This window comes from Mchenga conophoros, linkage group LG10, assembly GCF_057382185.1.
Source record: "Mchenga conophoros isolate Kocher_MC1m ecotype Shallow Benthic linkage group LG10, M_conophoros_male_GT1.1, whole genome shotgun sequence".
NCBI classification, from domain to species: domain Eukaryota; kingdom Metazoa; phylum Chordata; class Actinopteri; order Cichliformes; family Cichlidae; genus Mchenga; species Mchenga conophoros.
Window position 1 is genome coordinate 28,176,224 of NC_140535.1, and position 13,428 is coordinate 28,189,651.

A 13,428-nucleotide genomic window follows, 5' to 3' on the forward strand; every position below is an offset into this window, starting at 1 on the left:
TATCTTTCATCCGTGTTATAAATGGTGTATAGTGATGACAAGTTAGAGAAAATAAAGTGTCTTTGCAAGGTGCTGAGCTACTATTTGCCAAAACAAATAGTGGTGTGCTGGAACAATCTGGAAGATTGTTCCTTCAGAATACATTTCCCCATTGGATGTTCTAATGATGGAAGTGGACAATGTCAGGGTTATGGATGGGCCTCGGGAGTCCAGGCCAGCCCAGTGAGGTCACTGTCATCCTCAGATGAATTCTTCTGATACACTTTGACTATAAATTACACTAATTCATGCAGTTCGGCAATGAAAAACTTAAACACTCAGAGTGTTAAGTTTGAAATTTAAGGGCTAAGTTATTGCAGTTTAGTAGTTTACAGTGCTTCTTCTAAAATTGTGGTGGGCAGCATGACTAAAGAGGACACTAAATGGATGGCTTTGTGCAGAAAAACAAATAAAAACTATAAGTGGAAATGTGATCACAGGTAAAAAGCCATTTTAAACAGATGGGCTTTAAAGTTGAAATTCCAAAGGTGGCGGTTAATCAATATATCTGATATTGGAAAATAAGCCGGGGAGCGGGGCAACTAAAAGCTCTGAACCCCTTGATTGTGAGACAAGCAGAGGGAACAGTCAGGTGTAGGAAGGAAGAAGATCTTAGAGTACAAGAGGAAGTGACAACATGGAGAAGGTCAGACAGATATGGAGGGGTGATGGCCTTGAATACCAGTAGGAGAATTTTGAAGTTGATGTGGAATTTCAGTGGGAGCCAGTGAAGCCGGAACAGGAGTGATGTGGCGTGTAGAGTGGTTCTAGTGATAATACGGGCAGCTGAATTCTGGACCAGCTGAATCTTATGAAGGGATTTGTGAGTAAGGCCAAAGAAGAGGGAACTGTAGTAATCCAGGCGAAAAGTAACAATGATAGAAGTAGTATGGGGAGGGAGGGAGGGAGGGGTGAAGGTGGCTGATGTTACATAGATACAAATATGCCGAGGTAATATAATTACTGTCAACAATGGCACTCACACTCTTAACCTGTGAGGAGAGGAACACAGAGGAATTCTTAATGACTAAGGAAAAACGGTCAATTTTGGATACTGCTGAAACCAATGAGGAGAACCTCAGTTTTGTCAGTGTTTAATTTGAAATTTTTTTGAAGATGACTGAGATTTTACTTCAGATATGTTGTTGATGAGAGAGTGTGGAGGCAAAGTGGATGTAAGTCTGGTACTGAGGTAGAGCTGGGTGTCATCTGCACAGGAGCGGAAATTGATGTTGTATTTATGGAAGATATTGCCAAGGGGAAGAAGATAAACGATAAAAAGGAAGGGGCCCAGGACAAAGCCCTGAATTTCCAAAGGTGGTGGTTAATCAATATTTATGACCCAAATAGGTAGGATTTAAACCAGTCACGTAGAGTGTGAGTGATACCAATGGAAGATAATCTTTTGAGAAGGGTGATATGACTGATAGTGTCAAAGGCCGCACTGAAGTCAAGAAGGATGAGAATAGACTGAATAAACTGAAATCTGCTGCCATGTAATTGGTAATTTTTGTAAGTGCAGTCACTGAATTATGAACAAAGCAAAAACCAGACTGAAATTGTTCACACAACATGTTATGAGATAAAAGTGAATGAAGTTGAATAGCAAAAAGAATTTTGGAAATGAAAAGTTGATTAGAAAGGAAGTTGGTAGGATCAGCACCAGTTTTTTTTTTTCAGAATCCGGTTTATTGCAGCAGTTTTGACAGAGATGAGAGGGACCAGAGAGAGGAGGCAACTTCTAAAGAGGACTAGATGAGGGTCCAGGTTACAAGTAGATGTCTTGTAGTTACGAATCAGGTCTGAAATATCTGAGGAGTTGGGGAGCTTGAAAGAAGGGAAGTATGTTCAGATGAGATAGTTGAGGAATACAGAACAATATTCTGATGAATCTTCTGAATATTTCAATTAAAGAAAGGCATAATATAATTACACAAAACTTCTGCACTTAAAGAAATTTTATCTCCTGTTTGTCTTCTTTGCATTCTGTGTTGTATCTTCAATCTAAGACAAATATTTTGACATTTTTTTTTAACTGTGAAGGCATTTCTCTGTGAGTGTCCTATGCATATATTATTGTAAATATGCACTTTTTGTGTTGTTGTTTATATTTTGAAAAGCAAGGTGACTAGAGGCAAATGTCCTTGTCAAAGTTGATTGCACATCCAGTTCATAAGGTCTGCTGCCAACCGTGTAGGTGGATCGTGCTGTCTAAACTGTAATCTCCCATAAGTGTGTTGATAATTTGAACTCTGGTGACTGTGAAAATCCTCATCCTTCCTGTGGGCACTGTATCTCTAATTACAATAAAAAGATTTCCCCTTGCAGAGTAAAACAGCTTTGTTTTTATTTGGAGTGGCACTTCTTCCTTGAAAAGGCAAAGGGAGCCAAACCATACCAGCCAAATGTCCTCCACATCTTAACAGAGCCATCTGGTTCTTCAGATGCACAAGTCAAGGGTTGAGGTTTTCCTCTAACCCTGAATATTTTTTAAAATCACTGTCCGGCTTAAAAACAGGCTTCGCTGGCCTCTCAGTAGTCTTAAGTTTGGCACACTCATCTCAGCAGTCTTAACCATCAGAAAACACAACAGAAAAAACCAAACAAACCTCCATCTATAAAGCTTTTTAATTAATACACGTCAGCTTATTTTAATTTTACAATCTGCACATAATGTGATAAGTCAGAGGCTAAGATATAGTGTAATCTAGTTCATATGAGAGCATTTTATTCCCCCTTTACACGTATTTCCTGTATGTAGGCTATTAAACAAGATATATAATCTTAATTGGTAAGCTTCATAAATGCTGGTAGGCATATTTTTGTTAAGCTGTCATTCAGAATTTATACTAAACGAGGCTAACTGCCTGCTGGCTCTAGATATGTGGCATCACTCTCATCTGGACAGCTTATTAGCATATTTTACAAAAATCTACAGCACGGTAGCTCCTAAATTAAATTTCAGACTCCTGTATAAATAAACTTTTAACCTTGATCTAGCATTAGCGCAAAGTTAAACTGAATACAGCCAACAGGCCATGCGATTTGGCCTCAAAGGTGCGGAGGCGTGATAAGGTGGGCATATTAAACAGTGACCTTGAGGACTTTCCACCAAGAAGGAATCTATGCAGCGTGAATTTGCAGCAGAAGAAAACACCGATAAGCTCTGTGCCTCTGCCACACACGTTAAGGCCCCACAATACGAGATCCCAGCCGCACTGAGACTTTAATTGAACTCCCTCCCCTCCCCTCTCTTCTCCTCCACCCTCCCCCCGTCCTCTCTCCTCTTCTCTCCTCCGTCTCCAGCGGGCAGCTAACTTCTCGTCGACGCACCACTTGGCTTCAGTTTGTTTTGGAGTGGATACGGACAAGCAGCAAAAGACATGGCTTTCCTTCGTAGAGCGTTTCTGCTGCTGTTTCTTCAGGTCTGCCTGTTGCACGTGAGCGGTAAGTTAAAAAAAAATCGAGAAGTAAAAGAGCACGGTTTATTTTTGGTTTTGCTTTTTTTGCGCGTTTTTATCAAAGAATAAAGTTTCGTGGAGGAGTGCAGAGTTTGAATGAGAATTGGATGCGTGTCTCTTCTTGGATGCGGCGACAATTTTCGGAGCGTTTGTTTCGTTTGCTCGAGACGTTGACGTGTTTTTATGTCGCGTGCTTCTGAGGAGTTCATTATCTTATTCCGTTAACAAGCTTTTGGCTTCTGTGTTGAATTTTCATCCTCATTTTAATATAGTAATATATGAACCTCCTGGTGTTGACTTCTACGCGTTTTACATGTTTTATTTTTTTTAAGTTGCTTGTCGTCTTCGTGAAACGTCGCCTTTAAAGGTGTGTTTAATTACTGCGTAATTGATACTAATTAAGCACCAAATGCGTAGCTGTAGCCCGTAGAGCTAAGCGCGTGCACGCGTGCACGCGTCGAGCGTCTGAGGAGCTCTTGTGTTATAAAACTCTTCTCGGTCTGCGAAGAAAGTTGGTAAAGGTTTAATGCGACTGCTGTGAACATCTAAAGAACCACAACACTTTATGTAGACCACAGCACCAAATTTAGAAGAGGGTTGAGTTTTCAAGGCAGGGGCATTTTGTTTTTCTTTAGTTAAAGGATGGGATAGATAAGCACAGAGCAGTGCAATGTGTTTGTTTGTTTGCTTCAGTGTCTGTATATCCTCAGCTTGTGTCATTTTAAGAGCCAGTCTGAGTTTAACTTTTGTGAATATTTTTGCAAAGGCGTGACTCATTGCCTCAGGGAGCTGTGGAGGGTTAGAAGCTGTTTATAGATCTTTTTAGTTGGGGCTTCTATGAACAATTTTCTTTGATTCTCTTGACCAGATTGGCTCAAATTGAGAAAAATACCTACAGTTTCCCGGTAGTGAAAGGTTCTCGTGTATTGTTTGTCTGGTCTGTCTGAGTACAAAATAAGACAGAGAAAAGCAGTATGCCTTAAGGACTTGGGGCTCATCAAAGCTATTCACAGGTAAACAAACATTAGTTTAAGGTTTGAGGCTTGTTGAATAATCAATCTGCAAAGAAGTACAATACTGAATGCTTTTGTAATAACTGCAAATTCTTCCTTTTGTGCCCCTTTAAGTTACATGACATATTAAAAAACAAGGTGGGTGGACTGAAACATTTCAATTTCAATATTTTGACTGTTTTTTAAAGGTTCAAAACAATTTGAACCTTTTTGGGTTGTTGGGTTTTGTACTGTTTGACAATTTTAGCTATTTTAAGCTTTTCCCTTGAGCTGTGGAAAATTATGATGATTAATTTTTTATGGAATTTTGTAGAAGTAGTAGGTTAACTGGGGAAATACTTGAAGTTTTTGGATAGCTAACTGCAACTCTACTGTTTATCTAGCCAGTGTAGGGTAATGGCACCATGCACCTTCTCATTTTGAAGGACGTGATCAACTAGAGTGTGTTGTATATCGACGATACAGCTGTGTGCTTTCAACTTTATATTGGACTGTTAAATGCTGTACTGCTTTCATTACAGTGGCTGATCCTTTTAAATGAACATGAAAAATGAAGAAAGATAAATTATTCACCTGATATGGGTGTCTTTAAATTTTTATTAGAATCATATTTGCAAAACACATTAATCAAAACTCATTAAGTCAGTTTCCCCACCCAAACCATCCGCCCTCTCGCAACTCACTTTGTCCTGACCTTATCCCTCTTTTTTTCCTTAAATCCACGTTTTTTTTACTCCATCAGCCTTGTCTTAATTGGGTTATCTCTATTTAATCCTCATCTCCCCTCTACCTCCTCTGGAGACCAAGTAAAGCTGTCTGTTTTTGGATTAGGTCATTAGCCTTTGGTAGAGACCCCGGACCCCTAAAGAGCTTCTAAACCAGCCCCTGTCAAAACTGACCTACTCCCTAATGGACCTTGAAGGGCACTTACTCGAATACAATTTGTGGCTAAAAGCATTTCTGCTGCATGGAAATGAACCCATCCTGAGCATGAGAAGAAACCCAAACATGAAGCTTTGTTGATGCACTGTATACAACCCACTATTGATTTCAGAGTCCAATGTTCATCAATATGATCATCACGTTCTGTTAAAAGAATGGGCAAGTGGTCCGGGAATGGCGGTAGAGCAGTAAATCTGAGCAGTGGCTGAGCTTTTACGATGACATTTACAGAACAGAGAGTAGGGAAAGCAGACAGGCCTTTTTAGTTAATGCTGTTATGAAATATTTCTAACCAAACAAGGTTTTATCCATCGGTGCATTTGGAGGCTCGGAGGGATCCGCTCTGAGTTTCTGTGTGTAAAATGCCTCTTGCATTCAGAAAACTGGCAGATGCTTTTATATAATATATGTTAGTGTAACAACATGTGAGTACCGCAGACTTTAGTAAGAAACTGCTGCAACTTACCTGAATAAATATTTCTTTGTGATGTTAAAATGAGCAGCTGTATCGTAGTGTACCGCTAACTGTGACATCACCCAAAGACAGTGTGCTTTGTTGACAAAGTCAGTTATTCAGCGTACCTGCTAAAAGATAGGAGGTGCTGGTTTACTGTTGCATCAACTGGTTAGTTTGTTTGTGTTGTTATTTGACTTTGGTCTTTGAAAGGGTTAGTTCAAAACTGGATTAACCTGTTAAAAAAAGGTCACACAGTGGTAGACCAGCAACTTTCATGATCTGCAGGGTGAAATGGCGATTTTTGTCAAAGAAGTCTGTTGTGTTTAAGGAGTATCGTTGTCATAATAATACAGATACTGGGAAATTCCTCAATCCTCCTCACTATTTTGGATACTACAAGAGGTAAAAAATGACAGAAAATCAGTTATAAGTGAAGAGTCAGTTAAAAAAAAGAGAGAACAGCGATGACACTATCATGCAAAAAAGGTTTTAACATAATTGCATAGTGTATTTATGACAAATATTTTAAGCTTGTCTTGGGGACTGCTAACAACGAAAAAGTCAGTATTTTTAGGTTTTCTGAGGTAGTGCTGTGCTTCTGGTGAATTGGCTCCATACTTTGTTTGCTGATGAAACACAGTTGTTAAGGTAGTCTGCCACAATTTCTGTTTGGTTGCTGGTAGACTTTTCTTAGCTTCAGTTGGGAGAAACATAATGATTTTTAGACCCAAACAGTTCTGTTATCCTGGTAAATTAACATCGTCTATTATAATGTTACAGACGTGCAGGGCTGATAACGTTCACATCCCACCTGCAAAGTTTAGCCATGGCTGTTACCTTAATGATAATTAACAGTCAGCTAATGTGGCTGTTACATAAATGCACCTTCAGGCTTGGGATGGGCACTAAGAGTACACTACCTTGTGACTCCCTGGGTTTGTAGCTATTGAGTAAATTGCTAATGCCTTGATTATACTCTGCTGCAGACAGGGACAGCTGGAGACTCAACAGATGAGTAGTCATTCCCGTTGCGCTTCTTTGAAGTCTGTCACTTGGATCGCATTGTAATTCAAATTTTCTACAAGTCCATACTGTCACAAAAAACAGGTAGGTACACAGATGTCCACACAGACCATCGCAAGCTGAAATTTACCTCACTGGGATCCGAACAGACCCACGGATAGTGTAATTAAGACTCATTGTTAAGCAATTAATGTTGCAACTGGAGCTTTATTGGCTTCTCGAAATTCCTCTTAAAGTGTTGTTAAGTGTTGTGAATGTCAACTACTGCAGATGCTAGTGAGGGGAGGGGCTGTATGAAGTTATGTGTCAACTGGAGGAGATAAAAACAGGACTGCTGCTATTAATACTGATGCAAATGAGTACCTAATCCAGTGGTCAGTATCTGAGAATCAGTGTTTTTTGTAGCCCTAATAAGAAGAGCAATTTCTTTCTAAGTACAGTGTTTCCACAGATCACCACCTACTGTGGACACCCATGCAGTTAAAACATATGCCTTCAACCTTGGAGATATTATTTATTGTTGGACCATAAAGAAGTCGAACCAAGTGTCAAAAGCAAGCTATATCAATACAATTGGTAATGTCTCAACTTATATCCTGTTTGGAAACATAACAAGAAAGCAAAGAAAAACATTGATATACTGCCCAGCTGTACCGTGAACTCGCATTGTTGTTGAAAACGATTAAGGGCACCTTCTAGAAAATGCTAAAGTTGTAAAGTTAGCCCCAAATCCCAGTTTTACTGGCCTTAGACACACTTTTCACTTGGAGGTAAACTTGAAAGTTTTCCTACAGAGCAGCTCATTCCAGCTCTAAAGAAAATTCAGTATCCAAACAATTCAGCTGCCTGTTAGGGAGTGACTCCTGATAATACCCCTATAGTATGGGTGTATCGGATAGCCGCATACTATAGGGGTGGGTTGATGTTTAAAAAGTGGTTGTATTGACATCATTTGATCAGTTTTAACATCACTTGGGGAAGAAAATCTGTTGAAGTATTACAAGTATGATGCTTAATCAAAAACAATACCATGTTGCTGGTGTTATGTGTGTTGAAGTGTTAAATGACATTAAGGTTTCTTTTATTTCCCTTTCATATGCTTACCCACATTCAGCCTTTCTTAAATTCTTTTGGCTTTAAGCATTTTTGATAGAATTAATACACATCTGAAGGACTTTGTAATTTGTTATTTATGTGAAATATAATGAATAGATAGCAGTGGCAATTTGTCTAGCACAACTGCTGGACCAGCTCTAGTTTCAAACCCTGAAATGTAAGTGTTTCCTGGTTGTCATCATATATCATATTTTAATATCCGTGGACAGTAAGCCAATCAATCAAGCTTTCTAAAGATGTCGCCTTTAAATATTTCTCAAATTGTTGAGTTATGAAAATAATAATGTCATTTTTAGACAATAAGTGATGACCATGCAGTCCTCTACAATGTTATTTATAATTCATTGTGGTTTATATACATTTATTTATATTCTAAATATATCAGACTGTTGAATTATTAAACAGTCAATCCTGTAATTGAGACATTCAAATTCATGTTGACTCCAAGGTCATATTGAAAAATACTTGAAAATGAAAATAAATTCATAGAGATATAAATATGCTATTAAAATGTATTTGCTGTAAATCTGCAGGTCTATTTTTGACTTCTAAGAAAATATTTTTTGCAGCATGTAGAAAAATAAAAAAGCAGTCATAATGTATCCCAGTGAGTCAGTCTTCTCTAGTAAATAATGGCTGGTCTCCCTGATCTCCTCTTCATCCGTCTCCGTGGCTGAATGCCTGGGAATGCCTACGCTTTGCTGCTGGGCTTGTCTGGATGTGGCAGGAAGTGTGCAGCTGTTGGCTGCAGTTGTCCATGTGGGATTAGTGCATTTGCCTGAGTGATAGCTAGGCATGACAGCCATATAATCTAATGTATTGGCTCATTGTTTTCATTAAAGAGAGTGTGCTGTTTGATCCCTGTAGTATTATAATGGTGACTTGCTGTAGCGTTAGGCATATGTAAGCTAATTCGGCTAACATGTAGGTCAGCACAGTGGACAATTAAATAAATACAAGCAATTGCATTAACTTTTTTTCATTACTTTAGCTAATCATTCGAACTTAAAAGCTTCTAAATAGATTGCAGGATACCTTGTGTGTTATTCCAGACTTTTAAGACATGGGGTTTGCATGTTTTGATTTAGACTATTTAAATGTTAGTAAATGTTAGGATTTTTAAGACATTTTTGACAGAAAGACTGGCACTTTCTTTAAACCTGAGTGGTTTAATTTGACTTGATATAGCTTTAGAAGTTATGAGGGGATATTGTATATGATAGTAAACCAAGCATTTTCCTTTGTTGTCAGAGAACAAAGATGATCTAAGTATCATAGTTTCCCAGAGAACATAACTATTTTTTTTTTTCATTTTGAATGTGTGCCAACACCAAGACAGCAGGCTTGATACCTTTTGTTTTAAAAGGTGCTCAACCTGGCTGCTTCTCTGCTGCAAATCGACTGGAACAAAAAAAAAAAAAAGCATTTTGCTTGAGCGCTCATTGGTGTTTGTTGTTTCAGTTTGTGGTTTGAAGCCAGTGCATGCTCTGAAGATCCAAGACATGTTTTGGGAAATCAAAGCCCTAGCTGTTTAGCTGGCAGGAACAGAGCTGACATCACCCTTAAGCCTAAATTGAAAGGTTTTTCAAGGGCCTTGTCTTGCATGTGTAGTGGATGGTTGATGTTTGAGTGGGATTTTATTTCCAACAGCTGCTTCTGTAGTTTGATCCCTATCCTTCTGGGAGGGACTCTCCTGTATCGACTACCTTTCTGGTGCTTCAGAGCTGCCCCAAAACATCCTCGCCTGGTATGTTATTCAAAGCACATCATTCACCACAGTGAGAAATCCATAAAGCGAACAATCACCTCAGAAAAGATAGGACCTCTTTTAAGAGCTAGAGACGGTTGTCTAAGCAGACTCAGTCAGGGTGAAGGATGCAGGAAATTACTCATGAGACTTAAGAAGATATGTGTCCATTCAGGAGGTAAAGAATTTGTCATACGGTTGCTTCAGAGCGTTAAACTGTTATCACACAGTGTCAGAAACATGAAAAATCTCCCCAGAAACACATTAAGTTCATTTTTTAATACTTGTTCCCTTAAAAGGCATTGCAGAATTCAGTTTTTTTCAGGAATCTTGCAGGTTCAGGTTTTTCTCGTCTTGTTGGGAGAGTGCTCAGGGGCTTTTTTCATCACACTTCTTTGACTCACAAATATTGGATTTGGCTGCATTGCTCGCACAGGATTGATTATTTCTATCCAGTACTGTAAGAGCAGTGTGAAGTGAAGTAGAGGTATATTTTACCCTGCTGGATTGGCTGTGCGGATGATGTCAGCAAAGTTAGAGCATAAGAGTTACACCTTAAGAGTTACAGTGTCCTTGCACTGTAAATCATTTCCTTATATCCTTCATGTCCACTGCAGCGTAGCACCCACAGAACTCACAAAGTAGCATTATAATTTTGCAGCGGCTTGGACTGCATTGCAAGAGTAAAAATAATAACACAGGGCAATGATGTGGTTTATACTTTGCTAGTTGTTTTGTTAACTTTGGCAAACTGTGCTTTGTTGTTGGTGATATTTGGGAGGAGTAGTCTTCCGTCGTGTGGGATGCTGCCGGCATATTTGGATATTCATCCAGGAGTATTTACCATCTCAGCTTGTGTGTGTGACATCCCTATCACTCACAGCATTGGTTATCATGTTCATTTCACCTCACTGTTGCCAATTTAACAATTTTTAATAGCTCTTTGGGGACTTTTTTTTAAAGCACCATCCTCTCTCTTCTTTTCTGTTCAGCAGTGGGGAACTGAAAAGAATACCGACATTTTCTACTGCTCGTAAATTTGTCTCTTAGTAGGCATCTGACTTGTAAATGTAGCAAAAATTATAGCAGAGACCATTTCTTTAACATTTGTGTACTGTGGCAATGTGAGACAACATCACAGTAACAAACTTGCCATACCTTGACATGTTCACATTTCTGCTTGTGGCTCTCTGGGACCCTGCAAATATGGTATTAAGAACAACACTAGTCACAAGTTTAATCAGTCAGGGTCAAGTCCCAGCAAGAAGTCTTTCAGAGACATTCAGAAGCACCTTGCCCTGAAAAGCTGCTTCTTTTATCCCTTGAAAACGGTGCTGAAAGGCATCCTACAGGGGGAAAATTTCTTTGGTTTGAATGAGCACAAAGGAATCTTAAACTGCCTGAGAATTTCTGCAGTGGAAAATGATGATAAAGAAACAACATGCAGCTTGAAATGTTGACAGTAGCCTAAATATTTGCTTAAAATTTCCATTCACCAAGAAATGTATGATTATTTGTGACTCTCCTCCCGTGTCTTCTGTTATGTAGAATCCTCAGGATTTGATAATCATAGATACTGCATACTGTTAGTAGAATTAGTTGTAATTATAAAATAACAATTAAAAGTTTAAAATGTATCTTTTTCATAAGTAAAATATCTAAGTATTATTGAAAAAACACTGCAGGGAGTACCATAACAACTACTGGGTTCTTTGTCTTAAAATAAGACAAATTTGTAGTATTTCAGTCTTCAGCAGATTTGGCCATTTGTCTTTGAGCTGTGCCCAGGCAAAATTGGCCATCTGTACATTATGTCCCTTCATATTTAGAAGGCCCATCTGTGGGACACATGGCACTGTCTTGGGCCACAGTCCAAGTCCTGGCAGCAGTCCCTTGAGTGCCAGGGCGAGAGACGAAAAAAACCTCCAGTATTGCCTTCATTGAGAAGTCTTTCATTTCTCCTTTTCCCTCTTCTCTCCCTTTTTAGTCCACAAACAGAGCTTAAAGAGCAGCTGCACACACCTGACGCCAGTACATCGGACAAGGCACAATCTGCCGTGGGGCAACAAGCAGGGGCTCGTGTTACAGAGAAATTTTACACCACAATGGTCTTTGCCTCCTTCCCGCCTTTTTCTGAGCCATCTCCCCCCCACACCCTGTGTTCTGCACACCTCTCTCATGCCCTCTTCTTTGCTTTGTTTTTTTTAATATTTGCCAGAGCCTGGGATTATTTGCTTTGCTGTTGTTGAAATCAACAGTTCTCTCACGAGCACACACAAAGGGATGGAATTTATTCTATACTGTGCTGCATACGTTGGTTATAGAGCTTAGTTTAATTTTCAGTTTACTCTCATCTGAGTTAATCAGTAAAATCTTATGTCGGATTTTTAAAGAAATTATACTTTGGCATATGAAACATAACCTTCCACGTGGGAAGCCTAACCAAGTGACAGGAATAATTACTTCCTAACCAGAAACATGATTTGAAATCACACCAGATTGTTTTGGGATTTAGTTGTACCTTCTTTCATTCTTGGCAGTAGAATCTGATGCAAGCTAGTATATTTTATATTTCCTAGAGTTAAGCTGAGAAATTAAGATGCTTAATTTTGGACGTTGATATTAAGATTTTTGTCTTTCTGCAGCCAGCAACTTTAAAGCTTACCATCATGTCCAAATGAAGTTGGATTGTGCAGAAACTGAAGCAATATTTATATATATTAATTTTTTTCTACTGTTTGCACCATTAGGTTAGTACTAAATTATTTTATAATAGTACCTCAAGCAGCAGGCACTAAAAAAAGGATCGAGTGCCACATCTCTGGGCCAGAATTTACCCATTAATTACGAACATTGTTGCTTACAATTTGTTACAAAAGGGTCCATAAATTATTACTCCTGGAAAGTGGGAAGCAGAGATTCCCCTTGCCATCCTGCGGGGTTCAGGTGTTTGTGAAATGTGACCACAGCACTATGTCATTGGTTTTTCTGTTTTTTTTGTAATGGATATGAGATATGATTCTTCTTCGAACAATGCAGATGTCATTAAGCTTCTTAAGTATTTGCTCAAGGCTTCCCCTCAGACCATGCCATTGTCCTAGTGAATGCCATGTCCTCTGATTTCTTTTGTTCTTTGACTTTATGTCAAACTGTCAATGCAGTCGATGTGTCTGTGGGGAAATATATTTAGAGTACCATTTAGCCCATAACCAGGATTAAGTTGCAAAGTGATATCGGCACTATATATGAGGAAAGTAACAAAATAGTAAATACATGTTACTGACAATACCTGCTGTAAGACACAAAGAGGACAAAGGCTTATGGGTTACTGATTATTGTGTCAGATACCAAAAATAAAGTGACAGTTTGACTGCTTCAGGGTGTTCATGGGTTAGTAAAGCAAGGGTAGGGACGGGTCATGGGGTCAACGGGGGTTTTCCTGCTTCCCTCTTTTTTCAGAAACAAATCAATAAGACAGTCATTCTCCGTTGTTGCTTCACGGCTAAGAAACAAATTGTCTTCAATTTGATTAACTTTACTTGTCCGTCCTCTGCTTTCGTTTTTTTATGTATTTGCTTTTTTGTATGTCATGACTTTTAGCCAACGGGACATCTTGCCATGTCGGGGCAG

At 38.9% G+C, this 13,428-nt stretch overlaps 1 protein-coding gene across 2 annotated transcripts in view; it reads left to right on the forward strand.

Moving 5' to 3' along the window:
* The first annotated feature begins 3,309 nt into the window (after positions 1-3,309).
* mcama (melanoma cell adhesion molecule a) overlaps positions 3,310-13,428 on the forward strand; it is a 62,204-nt gene continuing 52,085 nt past the window's right edge. Inside the window, exon 1 of one of the 2 annotated variants that reach the window (XM_085289701.1) lies at positions 3,310-3,486. In XM_085289701.1, coding sequence (XP_085145827.1) covers positions 3,423-3,486 — 64 coding nt within the window. In that variant the 5' untranslated portion in view covers positions 3,310-3,422. The remainder of the gene's footprint in view (positions 3,487-13,428) is intronic. The other variant, XM_085289700.1, reaches the window with a different exon arrangement.